The 23262-nt window shown below is 38.7% G+C and overlaps 1 protein-coding gene across 1 annotated transcript; it reads right to left on the reverse strand.

Annotated features, from left to right (window-relative positions):
* Positions 1 to 20683: 20683 nt before the first annotated feature.
* GAS1 (growth arrest specific 1) lies at positions 20684 to 21793 on the reverse strand. Its single transcript, XM_049787432.1, has one exon. The coding sequence runs from the start codon at positions 21791 to 21793 to the stop codon at positions 20684 to 20686; it is 1110 nt and encodes a 369-aa protein (XP_049643389.1).
* Between the last annotated feature and the right edge of the window lie 1469 nt (positions 21794 to 23262).

The raw sequence follows: 23262 nt of genomic DNA on the forward strand, positions 1-23262 counted from the left end.
TTTCACACCAACTTTACTTTTCTTTCCTGTGACATATTTTTAAGAAATAATGCAGAATCTGAGTTGGGGTAGGAGATTGAGGAGCGAGATCCATACTATGAAATATTATAAATTCATTCACCATGCACTGCTTCCCTTACTAGTTTGAATCCTAATCTATTAAAGCAGCTAACATTTTATTTGAAAAGGATTTTCATTTTTGGAATTAGTGGATTGGACAGTTCTTGATCTTTTCCTTTAGAGGCTATTTTTACTTTATTAGCAGTCAATTCAAAGAACAAGTTCTATCAGAATGTCACCCTAGAGAGATTTGGGGAAACTCTCTGTGCCAGATCCTAGTGAAACTCAGGAAGCAGTTTTCTGCATCTGACCCTGTGCCTTCTCACTCTACTTCCTGGCTTCTGCTTGAACAATCAGAGTTGGGCCATACATCTGACCACGTTTTCAGCAGCAACAGATAATAATTGAAAGTCTAGGACAAGGGAACCTCTCTAAAAGGCTCTTATGAAACCATTTCTCTTTGTAAATCTATAAAAAATCACCTTGAACTCCTTATCAATAGGGAGGCTTAAAGGCAAGCCAAAGTTGTTGGATTATGATGTGCTCTTTTTAATGAAATTCCTCTCCTGCTGAGATATCCCCTGCAGATTTTCCATATTTCAGCCTGGGAAAGGTTTGATGCTTTCCTGCCAGTGCCAAGAGTTAATTGAAAACATTTCAGGAGAAATTCAGTTCTGGGGCCTGTTTCTTAGCCCATCAACATTATTAGCAATAATGGAAGAATAGTACAATTATAAATAGGCAGGCTGTATCCTCTTAAACTACTGTAAGAACCATATCTTTGATATTCTTTCTAAAACACCACACAAAACCTTGAAAGAAAAGACCACAAATTTTTTAAAAAAATAATCTTTTCTCCCAAATTAGATAGGTTCTTCCTATTTGTAGTGGATACATGTGAGTTGATGATTGCTGAGTATTTTTTAAAGCTCTATTTTTAAAACAAGCACTGGAATTTGAGATAAGACAATTTTTGACATTAAAAAGACATGTCTTCTAACATTGGTAAAGCAATTTATGTGATTCTGATTGTATAAGGTTTTAAGGTAGAACAATGAAAATGGAGTTAATCTTAATTTTCAATACAACCTTTCTTCTCTTCTCTTTGATTTTTGACTCTTAGATTTTATTAACTAGTATATTAATATTTTGGCATAATTATAAAGAAAGAAAATTCTTATTTTTATTGTATTTTAATGTAGTTTAGAATGTTAATTTTTTATTGACCTCTTCCCATCCTGTGAAAGTTTGTGATTAAATTTTTTCTTGAAATTTAATCTCTCTGGAGTGCTTATAGAAATATCAGGACAACTGAACAAATTAGAAACATATCTCTGGCATTGGTGTTGCCTGTTAAAAGTATCATTAACACAATAAAACCTTCAGTTCTTTCTTGAGTCAGTAAAAATATTGATGATAATTCACAGAATATTAGCAATATTATTTTAAGACAAATATTTTATATTTTAAGATAAATATCATAGTTTTAAATACTTAATCCAACATTTACATTATTAACCATATATCCTTTTTTACTCTTAAAAATACATGAGGTTTGAACATATATATGCATATGTATATGTATATTTGATTTACTTCTTTAAAAAATTTTCATTAAGGCACCATGACTTACAAAGTTAGTCAGAGTTGAGTTTTAGGCATAATATACTTATTATAGCACCAATCCCACAACTAGTGTCAAAAACTTCCATCCAGTTTCCCCTCCCCCACCATCTGATCTCCTTGACACATTTTTTAGTTTTTCTGCAGTGGTTTCAGTGTTGTTTTCTTGTGTTGTTGACTCTGCAGTTTGGATACTTAGCTAAATCACTCCTTCACATCACCAATTCATGAGGCCCTTGACTCCTGCCCTAATCCCTATTACTTCACATCCACTTTTCTCTATCCCCCTCAATTTCATTCCCTTTCTGTTCTCCCTCTTCTGATAGTAGGGTCAAAAGTGACCAAGTTATACCCCTACTGAATACCTTATATTACCTTGTCCAGTGAAAACCTACCAATAATACTTTATCTAAGTTTGGAAAACAGAGATTTAGGATCAGAGAAGAGGCAGTGGTGGTAAGAATTCCCATCTGTAGCTTCTTGCTGCCTTTACTTCAAGAATATAAACTTAATAAGGACAAAGACTTGTCTAATTATCTAGGAAGATGCTAACCATGTACTAGGTGAAATAATGAATGAATTTTCTGGCTCTTTGGGAAACAAACCCAATTAGAAGTAATTTTCTAACTCACAAAATTGTGATTTTTGTAGAGAGGAATTCTATAATAAGCCATATTTAGTTAAAATATATAATAAATGCTTTTGGGATATTCTCTTAGGTGATAGGTGATAGGAAGGCTACAGTTTCTATAATGCAGGTTTAGTTTATTGATGAAAATTTTAAAAATATGGGCTGGTTGGGAGTTTGCTTGCACATGTCCAGCTTGGATTCAATTTTCAACATCCCATGTGGTACCTTAAGAACAGAGACAAGAATAAGCTCTGAGAACCTCTGGGTGTGGCCCAGAGTAAACAAAAGATCCAAACATATTTGTTTCCTGGAAGAAACATTCTTTTTTTTTTCTTCAGGGGTTACTCCTGGCTATGCGCTCAGAAATCGTCCCTGGCTTGGGGGGACCATATGGGACGCCAGGGGATCGAACCGCGGTCCGTCCTACACTAGCGCTTGCAAGGCAGACACCGTACCTCTAGCTCCACCTTCCCGGCTCCGGAAGAAACTTTCTTATTAGACATCATTCCAGTAAGGCTGCATTTCTTGAAAGTACTTAGTTTGCTGAAAAAATGTATCCCAATAAATTTCACTGGGTCTGCATCGCCTTTTTTTATAATAAAATGAAAAAGAAATATTCAAAAATGAGACTGTGAAGATGTCAGTCACTGGAAAAAACAACACTCCTGATCTTTATGGCTAATGAAAACTTCCTTTCCACTCTTTCTCAATGGAAATGTTTACATCAGAAGCTAAAGAAGAGACATTCCAAGGACCAATATATTTGAAGTGACTCTGTCCTTGAAGTTGCGTAGCGTGATTTATGAGTTCAATAGCATCCCTCAATTGAGCAGACCTTTTTAGATAGAAGATGAACTGAATGAAGCCTAAATTTCATTCTCTGACACAAGTATGATTAATGCCACTGTCATCACTTTCCAGTGATAATAACAGCTGTGCTCATTAAACATTTGCCTACTTTTTCCACACATTAAGATAAATTCCCTACATTCCAGATCCTATCTGGAGTTTACTTTTTTAAAATCAGAATTCATTGCATTCCCAAGGTATCATTCCCTCCAAGTCTTTTCTGTATCTAATTGTTTTGCTTTTGTTATTCTCCTCCCTATTCTGTACCATGGATCTCATTTTCTATCAAGCTCTATACCATAGTTACATCAAATTCTTTCTTCTTGGACTTAGAAATATCATGCAAAAGCACTGGAGCAGAAGAAAGCACACAAGTGAAGGCAGATGCAAGTAGCAGACCCCAATTTGATGCTCAAAAGAAATAGTTCCCCAAGCATTGTCCCCAGAATTACAAGTCCTAATCAGTGGCCCATGGAAGGTATTCTAACTCTATTTAACAGGCTCCAATGGATTAAAAAAAAAAAAAAATATATATATATATATATATATATATATATATATATATATATATATCAAGAGTACTGAGAATTGGCAGTGATATCAGGTATATTTATTTAGGAATTTTTAGACAAGAGTGAAATATATGCATACATGTTCTTTCCATATAACAGATCAAATTGAATATAGATAGTCCTGGTTCTTGGTAAATGCATCCACTATTTCTGTCCTTCAAAATTTCCATTTCTTTTCATATATCTGTGTTCTTTCTTGCTATCTTTGTTCTGACCTTTAATTTATGATTTCTGCACCACAAATTATGGTTATACCTTATAAAACCACTTAAATGATCTTTTTGACTTTCCCAATAAACTTTTCTATTCTGGAATCTTCCTTAATATCCTTGACCAACAATTTATTAAATTCTACTTGAGTAGAGTAACTGTTGTTCTGACTGGCAAAAATAAATTTTCTTACATTTAGTTCTCAGAACAATTGTCCAAGGTAAATAAAATTGATTAACTCTATTTTGTAGTTCTCCACAAATAAATCTGAAGTATATGCTGCTAATTTTATGTAAAGATTGATTAAAAATATTAATTTCAAAGCAGAAAGAGTTTCTGTAATCCTCTATTGATATGTAGAGATGATGAAAAAGAAATTAGGAAAAGTTAATGTTTTATTTAAGAGAATAATATGTGTGCAACTAACTGACAACGACAAAGGTAAAAGTTAAATATGTGGGCTTGGTTTTAAGATAAACATATATTTAAATGTAGATATCTGGGCCAGAGCAGTAGCGCAGTGGTAGGGCATTTGTTTTGCAAGCAGATGACTCAGGACAGACCTCAGTTCAATCCGCTGTATTCCATATGGTCCCCCAAGCCAGGAACAATTTCTGATTGCATAACCAGGAGTAACCCCTGAGCGTCACCGGATGTAGCCCAAAAAAACAAAGCAAAGCAGAACAAAAAGTAGAAATGTAATTTTTACAAATATTAATCAATTTTTCTCAACTGATGATATTGAATAGGGGCCATGTGAAATAAAATAATAGCATCAAAATATATTATCAACTCAGAAAAGGTAAAGTGAAATTAGAAAACAAGAGAATATGTAAATTTTAAAACCTACAATAAAGAATAAAGCAAATGAATAACTAGCTTTAATGTATATCATCTTATCTGTTTTAAATTAAAAATAAAATTATTATTTTAAGTTTAAGTAATTTAAAGTAAATACAACTCTTCTAAAGCTATAAAATTTAATATAATTTTACTGAAAGATAAAGGCTACATAAGATTTAAAAGAAGAATTGATATTCACCAAATTCACCCTAACCTCTTTAATTTCCTGAAGCAATATTTTGTAGTTCACTTTGTCCTTCACCTTTTCAGTTAAGTTGACTCCAAGGTATTCGAGTTTCTGTGGTACTATGTTTAATGTTCATTTCTTCTCTATCATTATTTAAGTATAATAAGGTTATTGATTTTTTGGGGGGGGTTGGCCATACCCAATGATGCTCATGGGTTACTCCTGGCTATGCTCTCAGAAATCACTCCTGTCTTGGGGGACCATATGGGACGCCCGGGATCAAACCACCATCTGTCCTAGGGTAGTGCGAGTAAGGCAGATGCCTTGCTAATTGAGCCACAGATCTGACCCCAAGGCCATTGATTTTTGCAGGTTAATTTTGTAACCTGCCACTTTGCTATATAAAACTATTGTTTCCAGAAATTTTTTGGTAGAGTCTTTAGAATTTTTAAATGTAGTATCATGTCATCCACAAACAGTGAGAGCTTGATCTCTTCCTTTCCTATATGGATGTCCTTAATATCTTTTTCTTGCCTAATTGCTAGGGCAAATACTTTCAGTAATATGTTGAATAGAAGTGGCAATAGGAGGCAACATTGTCTTGTACCAGATCTTAGGAAAGGCTTTTACTTTATCTCCATTGAATATAATATTTCCCGTGTGCTTGTCATAAATGGTCTTGACTATATTGAGAAAAATTCCTTCAACTCCAATCTTGCTGCAAATTTTTATCATGAATTGGCATTGGACCTTGTCAAATACTTTCTCTGCATTTATTGATATGATCATTTGGTTTTAATTTTTTAATTTGTTGATATGGTATACTACCCTGATTTATTAGCGTATTTTAAACCATCCTTCTATCTCTGGAATAAATCTTACTTGGTCATGGTGTATGACCTTCTCGATGAGGTGTTGAATCCTATTTCGTAGGATTTTTTTGTAAATCTTTGCAACTGTGTTCAGCAAGAATATTGGTCTATAGTTCTTTTTTGTGTAGGATCTCTGCTTTTGGTATCAGCTGATGTTGGTTTCATAAAAACTATTTGGGAATGTTTCTGTTTCTTCAATTTCCTGAAAGAACCTGAAAAAAAATTGATATGGGTCCTCTTGAAAGGTTTGAAAGAATCCATTAATGAATCCATCTGGTCCTGCTGTTTTGGGGAAGACTTTTGATTACTATTTTTAATTTTCTTAGTAATGATAGGGCTGTTAAGATATGCAAGATCATATTGCTAACCTTGGGAGGTTATAGGAGTGCAAGAATTTATCCATTTCTTCCAGGATCTCTTGCTTTGTGGTATAGCATTTCTCTAATTACCCTTTTAATTTCTGTAGTATCTGTAGTGATTTCCCACTTTTCATTGCTAATTTGGTTTCTAAAGTTTCTCTTTATATTCCTTGTGAATTTCGGCAGTGGTTCATTGTTCATGTTTATTTTTTTCCCAAAGAACTAACTCTTCCTTTTATTGATCTTTTGGATTTCTTTTGGGGTTTCCACTTCATTGATTTTTGCTCTAAGCTTGTTATTTCTGCCTACCTTCTAATTTTATAAGCTGTGCCATTAAGCTATTTATGTAGGCCCCTTCTTCCTTTCTGATGTATGATTGCAAAGCTATATATTTTCCTCTCTTTTACTGTGTCCCATAAATTCTGATAATTTGTGTCTTCATTTAAGTTTGTTTCCAGGAATCTTTTGATTTCCTCTTTGATTTCATCCCTGACCCACTCGTTGTTCCATAGTGAGCTGTTTAATTTCCAAATGTTAAAGTTTTTTTGTTGGTTTATTTGTTTTTGTTATTGGGTCACACCCAGTGGCGCTCAGGGATTACTCCTGGCTCTGCACTCAGAAGTCGTTCCTGGCAGACTCAAGGGACATATGGGATGCTGGTTCTTGAACTGGGGTCTGTCCTGTGTTGGCCACATGCAAAGCAAACACCTTACCACAGTGCTATTGCTCCAGCACCCAGATGTTAAAGTTTTTCTTCTGTTTTCCTCTGTAGTTGACTGCTAATTTCAATGAATTGCGAACTAAGAAGGTACTCTGTACAATTTCTATCTTTTTTATTTTATTGAGGCATGTTTTATGGGCTAACATGGTCTATCCTGGAGAATGTGCATTGGAATACACATTGGAATTCATCACTGCATGTTCATTCAGTTTTTTATTCCATTTCTCCATTCAGGGATAGTATATTCAGCCTGATTGGCCTATCAAGGGGTAACAGGGCAATGTTTAGGTCTCCCACTATTATTGTGTTGCTATTGATGTCTTCTTTTACATTTCTCAACAATTGTTTTTAAATATTTTTTTGGTCCCTCATTGGTGCCTATATGTTTAGGAGTGTGATTTCTTCCATTTTTATATATCCCTTGATAGTATGAAATGTCCATCTTTGTCCCTTATACATTTTTTCTATGTCTAAAGTTTTGTCATCTGATATTAATAAAGCCACTCAAGATTTTTTAAGGCAGTAGTTTGCTTGGAAAATTTTCCACCAACATTTTATTTTAAATTTATGCTTGTTCTGACTGTTCAGGTGTGATTCTTGTAGGCAGCAGAATATTAGATTCAGCATTTTAATCCATTTTTCCACTCTATGTCTCTTAACTGGTGCATTTAGTCCACTGAAGTTGAGAGAGATAATTGTCATGGAATTTAGTATCATATTTATGTAGGACTTTGGTGTGTCTCTTAGTATGAGTATTATGTATAAGACTATAAAATATAAAAGATTGAAATGATTAATTATAAGAAACTTGAAGTTCCTTGAATAAGAATCACAGGAAATTTGATAAAACATCCATTTAATTCCTATAGATATACTGAATATTATATGTACTCAATGTAAATGCACATATTTTTATTTCTATTTGTTATCACGGGTGCAATTATTTTTCTTAACCAATAGCTGTATCTTTTCAGTCTCTAATCTATATATATTATTCTATTCAAAGAAAGGAAAAATTAAGTTGACTTGTACAAAAATTACAAAAAATTAACTAAATAAAAGCATATATGCATCATTATTAGTCAAAATATAACTGAAAGAAAATATTAAAATGTTTTTATGTTTTATATATAGTTAGAAATACTTCTGTTATAAAGACAAATACTCACATAATCTAAATTTAAACTCTACTTTCAAAATATGGGTGCACAACTTAATAGGAAAATAAGAAGTATAAAAGAATATTTTAGCATACTATTTGAAGTAAACAACAAAAATGAAATATGTAAAATATGTATAACTAACTTTAAACATTGTTGTTACTCCATTGTAAAGAACATTAACAAAATCAAAGATTATACAATTTTACATAACTAAAATATTTATACAAAGTTTGATTATATCAGCTTCCAAAACAAAGAAGAATACATTGCAAAAAAGCAAGCAGGTATTGTTAGACTATCTCTATTAATCATTTAAACTAAAATGTAAAATAAAAAATGTAAACATATATATGATCTAGATAATTATAAATTAAAGAGGTAAATATATATGAATTGAAATAAAATATATGACTTCAAAATCTATAGGATGTTACCTAAAAGTTGTACAGGGAAAACTATATTTAAAACTAACTTATTGGTTCATACACACACAACACAACACACAACACACACATACACACACACACATGAATATAAATGTGGTAAGAATGTTGTTAATGGACCCAGAACAAAAAAGAAATTGATAGTAGAAGAATTAAATAAATAATGGTAATGCACAGACTAGTAGAAAAAACAATCAATCCAAGCATAAATTTGACATTTGAAATTCAAAACTCTTTAGGATATCAATAATATACATAAAACTTCAAATTTAACAAGCACAAAAGAATGAAGAGACTGAAGATTAAATATCTGAAATAGAGGAATGAGATAGTCAAACTTAGCTAGGAGATAGGTTGTAGAGGATATCTAGTACATATAAGGCCTGAATTTGTTTTATGTACCACATGTTCTTCTTAGCATCTCCAGATGTTCTCTCAGCTCATCCAGGCTGGCTCTGGAGATCCACAGTACCATGGGACTGTAATGTGAGGCACAAGCACATATGCACCCCAGTACGAGTGAAAGAAACTTATGCACAAAAACATAAAATAGACTATTTTTACCATATAATATTATTTTTTAAATATCTAGGTGAAGTTGATTTTATTTTATAGATGTAAAAATTTCCATCAATAATTGAAGTAGAATTTTTCAAACAAATACAAATCAACTTAAAATTTTTTCTTACTTTCGGATTATTTTATACTAAGTAACCTAACAAAGCTTCAAAAAAGATTGTCCACAAATATATGAACAGCTAATTTTTGAAAATGGAGCTACAAGTATGAAATGGAACAAGGAGCACCTCTTCAAAAATTATATTAAAAATCAATTTAGATTTTTATTTCACACCATGCAAAAATAAAAATTCAAAATGGTATAAAGACATTGATGTAAGGCTTGAATCATGACTTATATTGATCAGAATAGAAGCAGACCCTTGATGGCATTGAATCTAGAAATAATTTCAACGATTCAATGCCATTTGCCAAGCAAATTGAAGCAACAATAAACAAATGGGACTGTTTGCTCTGGACTTGCAGCAAATGGCTTCAACAATATTGAAGAAAGATCCTATATTCCCCCAATTTGTTGAGAGCTCTCATGAATTAGTAATCAATCTTCTTAAATGTTTTCTCAGTATCCATTGATAGGATCATTCTCTTATTTTTTTCCTTCTCTTAAGATGATGTATTACTTTGTTGGATTGCATATATTAAACCATGTTTATGTTCCAAGAATAAAACCTACTTGGTTATGCTGTATGGTATTTTTGCTGTATTATTGAAGTAGGTTTGTTAATATTTTCTTAAGTATCTTATTCTTAAGTATTCATCAAAACAAATAAGCAAATAAGCAAAAACAATAGCCAACTCATTCCAGACATCTGGAAACAATCCAGATGAGTAAATCCAGCAAATCCAGTACATCCAGCAGAGTAAATAATAAAGTTGTGTATATGTATGTATGTATATATCTATATGTATACACACACACATAATGAAATGCTGCACCGCCAAAAAATGTGGTGGATTCACAAAATTTGCTGCAATTTGAACTTAACTGGAAGATCTTATGTTAAGTGAAGTAAGCTGGAAGGACAAGGGCAAATATCACTACTCAATTTGTAGTTTAGGGAATACCTGGTTTAAGGAATGGAAGCTATTAAAAATGGCCAAAGCATTGATTCCAGTTTAGAGATTTAAAAAAATGCCAAGAAAGAAGAGAATAGTAGGAGACCTGAAAGTAACATAAGGGAAGGGCCAGAAGCCTTGAGTGAGTGACTATGATGTAGAGGCAAGTTATCTGTCCCAACATGACTGACCACACGGTACCCAAACTACAAGCTTAAAATAGATATGCATTATATCCCTTCATTAACAATAGTGCTAACCACAGCATTAGAGAGAGAGAGAGAGAGAGAGAGAGAGAGTAAAATACCTGCCTTAGAGGCAGCAGGCGTGCGTGTGGGAGGGAAACTAATGACATGGAAATGATGTCCCCTAACTTTTTTACCCACATGAAGAAAATTTCAATAAGTTTTTAAGAGTAGAAAGATTTCTAAATTCAAAAATTTGAGGAGCATAAATGTGTTCTCACTAGATCTAAAAAAATCCAATGGGTCTAGTATCAATAAATAGGACCTGAAAGAGTTCTAGGGGATTGTTTAGATATGATTAGTGAACAAAGGACAATAAAGTTTTAGACAACAGCTATAATTAATTAGGCAGTGTAATCACTCAAGAGAAACTTTAAAGGATATAGCAATAAATCTAAAAGTAAACAAGATATAAAGAAAACAACATGAACTTAAATAAGATGTGCTATTAAATCAACAGCACTTGTCTAACTAGAAGGAAAAGTCACTCTTACAAAGCTGCTAATTGTCTTCTTATTAATTATGTAAAGTAAAAGTTTTAAAGTAGAAATAAAGTTAAAAATGTAAATTATATATCAAATAATAGTGTCCATTTGTGATCCATAAAACAGATGAAAAGTATTCCAGATCTTTTCTCATCTCCTGGCTCCAACATTCTATAATTCTAAAAGTTAAAATTATAACATACTACCTTCTATTATAACTAATAATAACTATATAACATAATAACTACTATTATGCCAAGCAGAAAAGGTGAATAGAATCTAAATAAAACTGTTCATGATTGTAGAAAAATATTTTTGATAATACTTTCATGATTCTCCTGAAATCCAAATGTGTTCTTTTGTAAGTAAACTTCACAGTCCTATTTACCAAAAGGTAAAGTCTTTTATTTCTTTCCTTTGACACTATGCTTGGTTATATGACTTGCCTGGTCTAACTGGACATCTGGTAAATAAGGTGCAAATAGAAGATGAAAAGTATTTGCCTCCCCTCTTTTCCACTTTTGAATTAGAAAAAAATTGTACATGTCTATGAGAAGTAAAGGAAATATATCCTAGTTACCTGTCATTTCTGAGATTGCTAGTTATGTGAGTGAGCTAGGTTATAAGGAACTGACTCTTCACATCCTACCCACCGGGTGAACCTGCAAAAGGTCTAACGAATTGCTTTGCTTACCCAACCCAAATGATACATCTATAAAATTATGACCAAATGAATAGTAACATTCTAATTCCTAAAATTTTGGAATTAAATTTGGAATTTGTAATTAAAATAGTCTATAATCTAAAGGCAAAAACATTAATAACTCCTGCAAGTATTCTAAATATCAGCATATAATTTTAATACTATTACTTTTAATTAGTTGAATATTGCAAAAAGATAAAATTCAGGAGGCAATAAATAAATTTATTGTTTAATATTTAACAATTTAAATAAAATATGAATTATTTATTTCTAGAATTTATTATTAGCTATTTTGGGGGGAGGGATGTGTCACATCCAGCGATGCTCAGGGATTATTCCTGGCTATGAGCTCAGAAATCACTCCTGGCAGCCACAGGGGATCATATGGGATGCAAATATTTGAACCACTGTCTGTCCTGGATCTGATTTGCTGCATGCAAGGCAAACGCCTTCAGCTGTGCTATCTCTCTGGCCCCTATTCGCTACTTTTTAAGTAACAATTATGCAGTAAAATGGTTAATTCAATCATTATCGATTATTTATTCTTTCAGAACTTAACAGTACATGTTCATTTTCACACATGGCAGCAGTTAGGGTATATTTGGACTCTAAGTGTGTTTATATCACATGTTCAGAATGATTATGAGTTTTCCCTAAATTATTCTCTATCAGAACTCCAGTAGAATAATCCAGATATACAATGAAATAAAATGTTATAGGAATTAAATATCCCACTTGTGAAATACAGGAAAAAACCAGAAAGATCAGTCATATTGCTGGATGTGGGTTCGAGAGAGTGGTCAGTAAGCTCAGACAGAGACACAAGAATGCAAAACACAGAGGCGGTTTATGTTCTCCGATAGCTAATGGTCCAAGACTTCAACCTGACAGAAGGCTGCCAGTCAATGACCTGAGACACTATTCCACTCAGATTTATAGATGTAAAGCATCAATCAGGGGTCCTCAAACTTTTTAAACAAGGGGCCAGTTCACTGTCCCTCAGACCATTGGAGGGTCTGACTCTAGTAAAAACAAAACTTATGAACAAATTCTTATGCACACTGCATATATCTTATTTTGCAATGAAGAAACAAAACAGATACAAATACAATATGTGGCCCGCGGGCCATAGTTTGAGGACCACTGATTCTAGATCCACCCAATTACTTTCTTTTTGACACCTGTCATATTTCAAAGAATACTACTTCTATTTCATTGGGTCCCGCTTAATCTTAAAATTCAGATAACCTGATTCCATGGTAACAGACATTGATACAAATGTCCCCCTTTATCTATATCTCTCATCCTATACCCACATGGGATGTCCCAGCCATTTGGCCCTGACTGATGGTCTCCCTGTGTCTCCAGCTCTTATCTGAAGGTTACATTCATATAGGCATACAAGCTGACAAAGGGAGTATGGAAGCTAATAAGCGGTTTAGCAAAAAGCAGAAAGTTTCACAGGGAAAGCAGAATTCTCAAGGTCCCACAATATAAATAAAGCTTGTATTTTTCTATATATCTGAGTAATAACACATTTTGTGACTATAATTTATGCACTATGGTAAAATGAAAACTATTTTGACTATTAATATTTCCTTAGATATCCCTAAATTAGTCTGTTCTTTTAAGATTTATTCAGAATAGTAGTTTCTTAAATATTTTTGCATTTAGGTGACTATGACCAGAATAGTTGTTTTTCTTAGCTTCTGCTCCTCCTCAGACCTCTTTGACCTTCTCTTCTCCTCTTTTTCCTTTTTTGGGCTTCGTCTTCTCAACACAGTTTTTCCCTCTGTACATCCTTGGATGTTGTACTATCACCCTTTGAGCTGTGATTAGTTTATAAGTATGATTTTCTGCCTCAAATTGCAGGATTATAGTTGGTTTCATGCAGGGTATCTATATGTCCTCAAACAAGACATGCCTTTCAATCTTTCTTTTAGACTCAAAATGATACTATCTACCCAGTATTCTGAATAAGATTCAGCAGTCACATTTTGTGCCTCCTCCTCCCTACCCCCTGCACAATAGATTCAAGAAGGTATGGTTAGTGAAGTATAAATATGCCTCTTTCTGCTCCAAAGCATTTATATTATTTTCATTCTTTGCCCATCCTCCTAGCTGCTCTTCTGTTTTCTTCAATTTACTCCTCAAAACCATAGTATAGCCTGTTCCATAAGGAGAACCTAGGATCTCAGTTTCAGAAGTGTTCTACATTCAAGGTTTTGCAATTTCGCATCAACCCTCGTCCTTGCTACTTTTTTTTTTACTTTGTATTGTACTGGTAACAAATAACCAAATAACCTCCTTTCTTCCCACTCAGTCCTACCTGCCCAAATCCACATAGACAAGAACATATTGTCGCATTCCTCTTAGGACCTGTGATTTCCTTCAGAGAAATCGTCTTTCCCAACTTGTTAATGCCCACTACTCTCTTTAGACCTAGCTCCAGTATCTTGATTAAAGGAGGTTCCTTTAATAGTATTTTTTCTATGTGTACTACTTGATGTTGAAAGTAACAATGTGCCTTTATCCACACCTTACTTTTTTTTTTCTTTCGGCCAAAACCCAGCTTTGCTCAGAGGTTACTCCTGGCTGTGTGCTCAGAAATTGCTCCTGGCAGACTGGGGGACCATATGGAATGCCGGAAATGGAACCAGAAGCCATCCCAAGTTGGCCGCATGCAAGGAAAACCACTGTGCTATTGCCCCGGCCCTATCTTTATCTACATTTTGACTCTCAGCTTGCCCAACATGTGTTGTGTCAAATTCACATAGTAGACTCTTAATTGTGGAAGTTGTGGAACAAAAAAATAAAGCCTTTCCATGTCCCCTCCCCTCAACCTTATCAAGATTAGGTATATAAACAAGTCTTACTCAACTTAAAATCATTCATCAATATTTGCTATACAAGATACTTCAAATAGCTGGAAGTGTCTGGTAGATCTCTTATCTAAGAGGTGGTAACAGAGGGCTGGAAGGTTATTGTTTTTATAATTGAAATATCTATGAGCATGGCCTCAAATCTCACTGAAATGTCTTTATTTTTATTCCGAGTAACATCTGATCAATAACACACACACACACACACACACACACACACACACACAGGATTTTCTAGAAATCACATTCCTAAAAAAAATAAAAAAAGAAATCACATTCCTAAGGATATACTCTAGGAATACAAAAATACAATACAAAAAAATGCCCTCTGCACACCTATGTTCATTGCATCACTATTTACAATAGCCAGAATTGGCAAACAACCCAGAACTCTGACAATAGACAGTTGCTTAAGAAAGTGGTACATTCGCACAATGGAATACTATGCAGCTGTCAGGAAGCTTGAAGTCATGAAATTTTCTTAAACATGGATGGAGATGGAAATTATCATGCTGAGTCAAATGAGTCAGAGGAGATGGATAGATACAAAATACTCGTCTGTGGGATTTAAGAAAAAGAAAAGACAGTTGGTAATAATACTCAGGGACAAAGAGATGAGGGCTGGAAGGACTAGCCCATGATATGAAGCCTACCACCAAGAGTGGTAAGAACAGTTAGATAAATAACTACACCAAGAACTATTATGACAATGGTAGTGAGTAAGAGAAGACAGGCAAGGGGTGAGGAAATGGGGGACATTTGTGGTGGGAAGATTGCACGGGTAACTGGGTGTATATTTTATGACTGAAACCCAACTATAAACATGTTTGTAACCATGGTGCTTAAATGAAGCTATTATTAAAATATAAATAAATATAGGACTCAACTTGTAATGAAATAGATAATAAGAAGACATGAGTTCTTTCATAACAGATAATAAAAAGGCTATTGTATTTTTGTTGCAGATTGAAGATGTCCTTGATGACTTTGAGTATGTTCACCTCTTTGTAGACTTGGATGTGATCTCTTTGCTACCGATAATATCTATAAGCACCAGAGAGTGACCAAGATTTTGATCCGCAAAATTGGACTTGGAGTTCTCTTTTTGTTTTATATATAAAATCTTCATTTAAGTACCGTGATTAGAAGTATGTTTATAGTTAGGTTTCAGTCCTAAACAGAACACCCCCTTCACCAGTGCAACATTCCCACCACCAATGGCCCCCTAGTTCTATGGAATCACTGAGATACATACAGCTCTGGTAAGTACTGTGTTCAAAAGTGAAGACACTTGATTTTTAAGTAAAGTAAGCCATGCTACATTTCAACCCTCCTGACTTCCATTACAAGCATAAAACACATGGTGTGGAGGTAGCTCTCCAAAATATAAGCTGAAAGCTTCCACAGAAAGCAAATCTTTCCCACATACTTCCCTGCAGTTCCTCTTTAAGAGGTGTCAGCATGGCTGAAAGAATGAAGTGGCTGCACATTGTTTGGCAGTGCTATTATGTGCTTAACATTTCCATGACAAAAGTGCCACTCGACTTCTCCCCGATTAATGCAGCTGGAGGGCTCTTGTCGTCCTTTAATAAAACATTGTTGAAATCATTTATTTAGAGCCCCTGGTTACTAGTGGGAGAATGACCATCTTTGTGCCAAAATATAGTGTATACAGTCTACTATTTTGTAGTAGATCATTCTGTTATTTAAGAAATTGATTAAATGGATGGCTTAGAAGGTATTTATGCTAATAGCACATTCTTTATTTCATTCAGATAGCTAAGAGTGAACCTTTTCAAATGTCCAAAAGAGGCAATTCCTCAAATAGAATACAGTAGCATCCAACTTTCCTTAACTCACTAGGCTGTGAAACCCACTAGAAACCCAGCCCTCCTAGAACTACTCTTTGATCAGAGGCTTTCATAATAAATAGCTATGCGTTGGGTAGCTGGAAAAAACAGAGCAACTAGCAACATTTCTGATGCTCTTTGGAGTAAAACAATAATGTAGACTTTTAATAGGTTAAGAAGGGCTACATGGTGTTATATTCAAGGGGTTTTGTGTGTGTGTGTATATATACATATATATGTATATATACACATGTATATATACAGATATATAAAACATTGTTGGAATGGAAGTTGTGGCCCATGGACTGAATGGTGAGGAATGGAAGTCTACATGATTTCTTTAGACTGAGAAAGACAGACAGGCAGAGAGAGAGTGAGAGAGAGAGAGAGAGAGAGAGAGAGACAGACAGACAGACAGACAGACAGACAGACAGACAGACAGACAGACAGAGACAGACAGAGAGGCAGAGAGACAGAGAAGAGCGAGACTACTGGTTCTGAATCTAGCTTTTATGGGCAGGGGCATCATTAAGAGAACTGTAATATACCCCAGAAGCGTCAGAATGTAGTGACCCCTTAAGTTTGTGGCATTTGACCCTAGGGTTTCCTTCTTATTTTTGGACTCTTGTTAGACCTTGTATGAAGTACAAGGATGTAGTCCTACTTAGTGTAAGAATTTAGTTCCTTCTGCCATTTTTTCTACCTTACATATATGTACCATATATACATATTGCTCATGTACATTGCTATATGGTGTTAATTATAAACAGAGACCATATGTTATATCCATTGTGGTCATAGACAAAAGCGTTGCTATGTGCTTGGGTGAGCAGTGAAGCCTGAACCTCCTTCTATTTACTGTATGGTCACTGTCAGTTCAATGAACTGCCCCCTTGTTCTCCACCATTGTCCAACACTCCCTTAAACATTTGTCACTGAAGTGCCTCCAAAGACAAATAAACTGTCACTGAGAATGCAAACCTGCTAACGGGGGAATGGCCACGAGGACCCATGGTTTTACATGAAATCCACATGGATCTGCTCTCAGTCAGTCTTTTGTGAGAAGTGTAGCTCTTTGCAAAAGTCTCAATAAAAAGCCAGAGAAAACTTTTCTTCTGAAAAAGGTACTTCCACACCTCCTCCATGAGGTATCTGAGAGTCAAACGTCCAAATTCCAACTGGCTCCCCAGAGAGCCTAATAGAGGACATATGTCAACATCTGCAAAAATTTTCTCTGCCTAGGAGCAGATGCAACATACAAACTTATAGCCAACAGCAAAGTTTTCTGAATTCCACTAGATCTGAAATCCACTAGATATATAGGGAAACCAGGAGTGGGGATATTGTATTCTAGTGTTTGACTGTTTAAATTCACCAATCAATGCTCACTTTCTTCAAGGAGAGGATAAAGCCTCCTATACTCTCTCACCCTAAGAGTGAGCAGCTTTGATTTATTCCAGGCTTTTGACAGGATCCTGTAAAATCTACTTGTGAGTTTATTGTAGCAGTTAATTATCAGACCTTTCTAATGCTAAGGTTTTTTTCTCCTCACTGGACTTTTACTGGAAAAAAATCCTCAACGTTTAGCCAAGAACGTGTTAAAATTACATAAGATAGAGAGAATTTAAATATATATTTGAGGAACAAGTGCAGTCATATTACTATTTTTGTAAGGAAAGCTGATTTCATGAACAAGTCTCTCAGAATACCCTTTATTCACTTCCCAAAGAAACCAACGGTTCAGCTTTGTTTTAACAAAACGTTTACTCAACCATTCAGGTGACCTGGATTGGAGCCACATACCACTGTCCTAGGTTCCAGGGACAGGACAAGGCCCTCCAACTTTATGATGCCATTTCTACGAGAACCTTCGCTTTAGATCCAACAAGAAGTGCCTCAAGTCCTCTGTGAAAGAGCAAATTCGAGGCAAAAGAAACATAGGATGTAGGGTGGGGGGAGTGTGCTAGAGGAAGTTGGGCAGGGGGGCTCATAGCTTGGTTAATTACTTCAGGCAGCAGAGAAATCTGGTTGTGTTTTCTCAGCACATGTTAATATCAAATAAAGAGACAAGCGATCTTGCTAATCTGTCGACCCCTCAAAGTTTATTTGTGGTGACTTTTAAACTCCTGACTTGCCTTCCAATCACCGCTTTTAAAATGAAAAGCTTTAAATAAACACCAGGAATAGAAGATAAATAAACTTTTTTTCTCCCTTGCAAGTGCCTAGCTTGGCTAAGTTCAGATTCAAATCCCCAGAGGACACAGCGCTCTCTTTTGTGTTAATGTTTAAAAGATTTTCCAATGCTGGAGTTTATTCCTACTGCAAACATTTCTATTTACAAGGTCAAGTGTATCAGCACTCGACACAGCTTAAGAGTGTAATTATTTATCTAAGAGCGTTTGAGTGTAGATCAGTAGCACTGGCAATGACCCAGTCTTCAGCCCATTGCTAAACAACTCCTCACAACAATATTACAAGTTCTGGTAATTGTTCTCTCCCCAGTGTGTTTATTTTGCCCTCCTGAGTGTTTTGCAACAAAATTTTGTACATTTCCACCCAAAGTGTGAAAATGACTCTCAAGTAGGCAGTCACTTATATTTCCTATTGGCAACAGATGTTATTGACTTGTTTGAGGGCAGGAGAATGTAAGGCAGTCAGGAAGCCCCTGGAGAAGAGGGAGGGGGTGTCAGTTGAAAAGGGGGAGTGAAAGAGATACTTAGGATATAGCCAAATTATGTGGAAGAGTCTCTATTTTGTGAATTTCCTCCATAAAACCGTAAACAAAAGTAAATCAATTATAGTTTTTTTTTCTGCTTCAGCTAGATAGCGAAATGCTCATGAAAGTCAATAACAACAATCCTCATTTGTTGTCGAACACCTCAATTTCAGTTGATGATGGTTCAAAGATTCTCAGCAGCTTCCTCGGCCCCCATTATTGAACCAACCACAACGTAAATCTGCAAAGTAGTTCCCATATATTCATTACTTAAGACTTTGTACTGATACACACATTTTAATCAAACATCAAAAAATGCACAAAGAAAAGAGTTAAAGCATAGTACTTAAAAATAGAAAGGAAAAACGATGTCTATAAAAAATATGTTTAAGGCAAGTTTGGAAATAAATGTGTACGTTTCTGCAATGTCCGTAAATCTTCTTGAAAACTGTTAACTTCCCATCTATAAAATACACTGTACACTTTTTCAAACAGGTCCAGAGAGCACACTTCACTATGAAATGTAAATCTGGATCCCTGGTGACAAAGTCTTATACATTTGCGGTAGGAAAGGTCTAAGGTAGGTAGATGTAGATTTAAGTGTTTAAAATTTCTTTTAAAAATAAATTATTTCTGAAGCATACAATTTATAAAAAGGTCTATATACAAGTACAGCAACTGGTAACAAACCCCAGTTTTAATACATCTTTATGTACGAAATACCAGGGTGTTAACACCCTGATAACAAATGAGCAAGAATCATAGTTCTTCGTATGAATGTACATACAATTCGATACACAGAACAAGAAGACAACAAAACAAGTATCACAGAGGCTTTCATACATGGCAGTGCGGCGCTCTTTTAAATAAAAAAGTTGCATTGTTCGACACCACGAGCAACTTTTTAGATTAGCATTTTGACCCTTAATCCTAAAAGAAAAAAAATAGCATGTGCTCAAAGTGGTGACAATGAAATTAAGGTCAAGGGCTCAAAGTTACCCCCCCCCAACTAATTCAGTGATATTAACCTCTCTCAAACTCTCAAACTGCAAAACTTTGGGGGTGTCTGATCTCAAGATGAAGCCAAAAAGAATCTCTAAGTGGAAGCTTTCTGCTTTGCTTGAGACTGCCATGTCCTCACTGGCCACTATGAAAAAAGTCAGGGCCAGCCAAGATTTGAGGGCTCAGAGAAAAAAACACTCATGCACAGACAACCTCGTTGTAAAATATTCGAACCCAACCCAAAGCCCAGTTCCTTGAAGATGTTAAGGCTCGGTGGTGGTGTCCCTTTCTAACTAACGTCGTGTCCGGCCCGCGTTTTCTATTTTCTTTTTCTTTTGATCTCCCTTGGCTGCTCCACTTCGGGACCCCTAAAAGTGCAGAATCTTGCGCTCGATTCTGCAAAGCGAAGAAAGAGCAGCTGCAAGTTAAGTGTCTGGGGGGCTCGGGAAGCCAACCGAGGGGCAGGAGCCAGGACGCAAGGGAAGTGCGGAGTCGGGGTGGGAGCCCCAACAGGCTTGGCAAGTAAGTCTCCAGGCCGAAAATGCAAAGTGAGCAAAGACCCCGAACCTCCGTTCTCCGGATCCCCCAAAGCCAGACAGGTGCGCAGCGCGGGCGCCCCCAAAGCGCGAGTGCTAAAGCATCGGCGGGACCAACAGCAGCAGCAACAGCAAGATGGAGACCCCCGGCGTGCCAGCGGCTCCGGGCTTGCAGCTGCTACCGCTGCTGCTGCTGCTGCTGCTGCTTCGGCGGCCGGAGCCATAGGGCAGGTCGCCCAAGCCACCCGCCGCAACAGCGCCGCCGCCCGGGCGAGCCCCGGCCGCCACGCCGTCCTCGTCGTCCAGCGGCTGCTCGCCTCCGGCGCCCCCGTGGCGCGGCTCCTCCTCGTACTCATCGTCGTAGTAGTCGTCCAAGCCTCCGTCCGAGCCGCTGCTGCCGGGACCGTTGCCCAGCTCGGTGCCGAAGCAGAGCCGGGCCATGTTCTCCTTGACCGACTCGCAGATGGGCCGCTCCAGGCCGTCGCACACGCAGTCGTTGAGCAGCGCGGCCTTGGGCACGGCCAGCATGTCCTCGATGACCGTGCGGCACTCGTCGGTGCAGCGGAGCCCGTTGAAGAGTTTCCCGCAGTAGGTCAGGTAGCGGTTGAGCGCCAGGTTGCAGCGGCTGTCGCGATCGCAGCGGCGCCGGGCTTCGGTGCAACCCATCACGCCTCCGCCGCCCGCTGCACCCGCGCCGCCCGCGCCGCCGCTGCTGCTGCTGGTGCGGGGCAGGCACGGTTCAATGGCGCGCTTGGTGGACTTGCAGTTCTCGTCCTGCGCGCAGTCACAGTCCTCCAGGGCGGGCCCGCGGCGCGTGTGGTTGAGCTGAATGAGCGCCGAGATGCAGTGGCTCGGGCAGCGCCAGCGAGACGGGAAGGCGGCGGCGGCGGCGGCGGCGGCGGCTGCAACGGCGGCATCCGAAGCCGGGAAGGCTGCGGCGGCAGCGGGCACAGCCCCGGGCCCTTCGCCCCCGGGTCTCTGCGCCAGCACCGGCGCGCACGCCTCGGCGTACTGGCTGTAAGCGTAGCTGCACTCCGGTTCTCCCTGGCACTGCAGGAGCGCCTGCCAGCAGATGAGCCGACGGCCGTGCGCCAGCCCCAAGCCCCGCGGGGCCGAGCTCAGCAGCTGCAGCAGCGCCAGCGCGCACAGCCAGGCGCCCGGCACGGTTCCCCGTCGGGCACCGCCGCCCGGCAGCCCTGCCACCATCGCGGGGAGCCGCCCCGGCCGCCGGGCGAGCCGGGGAAGGAGGTCGAGGGCAGGGAGTACCGGCGGGACGCAGAATCGCTGGAAAAGTTTGCCCCAGTCCTGCCAACTTTTTTGGGCATGAGTGTTTTCATGCACCCGTAGCCGCTTCTCGCTGCTGCTGCAAGAAAAGTCGACTTCCTCGCGATGCACAATCAATCCCTCCTCCGCTCGCTCTCTCGGCTCCAGGCGGGCGGGTAGTAGGCGCGCTCACTGCCGGAGTCCCGGGGGTCTGCGGGCCGTGGGGCCGCGGCGGCGTTGCAGGCGCCCAGGGTGCATGTTGCTTCGGCCGACCTTTCCGATGCGTTGCGTCCTGGAGCGCTCTCCCGGAGGGCGCCTCGGTCGGTCTCAGGCTTACGTTTGCGCCTTCCCGGGCGCTCGCATCGTGGCTCCGGGCTCTCTGTCCACCCACCGGCCTGCCGCTTTGGGGGTCCCCTCCCCCTCCGCAGCCGGCCGGCGACCCAGGCCGCGGCCGCCGGTCTCCGGCACAACAAGAAACTCCGCGCGGCCAAAGCGCTCGCTCGCTGCTCCCGCCCGGGCTTCTCCGGGGACCAGGAGTGTGTGTGAGTGTGTGTGCGCGCAAAGAGCGGATCCGCTGAGCCCGGGCTCGGGACTCGGAGGCCGGCGGGCGCGGCTTTAAATACAAAAGTGGCCCGGGAGCCCCCGCGTGGAGCGGAGGCGCCTCCTCATTACGCATGCATGGAAAAGCAAACAAACAAAAACATTAGCAACGCTCCTCTGCGCGCTTGGGCCGCGGCGGTGCGCGCCCCGAGCCTGCCCGCTTTCTCTTTTTCTCCACTCCCCAGAGCCCCAGAGCACAGCCCCCTGGCCCGGCTTGCCGAGATGCTATTGGTCCTGCCGGTCGTGGCTAAAACTTTTTTTTTTTTTTTTTTTTTTTGCAATACTAGGACTGCGGGGAAGGGGGCGTGGGGGTGGGCGGGAGGCCGGGGGGCGGGGTGGGGTGCAGTTCAGCCTTGCAGTCCTGGGCTCCGGCCTGAAAGGAAGGGGGCTGCTGGCTGGAGCCCGAGCTGGGCCCCGAGCTCCTCCTCCTCTTAAGGAGGTTGGAAGCCCCAGCCCCCGCTCAGACCAGCGAGCGGGGTTGCAAACTAGTTGGGACGCTCTTTTCCTTGCCGCCCTGTTTCTTTCCTCCTGTCTCAGTTCTTGACAGTGACTTGGACTAAACGTCCTGCTTTCCTCTGCCACTAGAGCCACACGGTTTGCAGTCTGGCAGGTACCGCCTTGGACCCACCTTCTAAGCAACCGACTTAATTTGGGGGGAGAAATAGACCTCTAACATGACTGTGATTTTATTTTATTTTTTTGAAAGCATTAATGTTTACATTTAAAAAAAAAAAACCTGGAGAGTTGAGCAATACCAGATGGTCACCATCTCATCACTTTTAGTAGGTAAAACAATTCGCACCGAAGATATA

This window comes from Suncus etruscus, chromosome 1, assembly GCF_024139225.1.
Source record: "Suncus etruscus isolate mSunEtr1 chromosome 1, mSunEtr1.pri.cur, whole genome shotgun sequence".
Lineage (NCBI taxonomy): Eukaryota > Metazoa > Chordata > Mammalia > Eulipotyphla > Soricidae > Suncus > Suncus etruscus.

Excerpts from the sequence above, each read along its gene's own strand:
- GAS1 (XM_049787432.1), bottom strand. The coding sequence starts at position 21,793 with ATGGTGGCAGGGCTGCCGGGCGGCGGTGCCCGACGGGGAACCGTGCCG.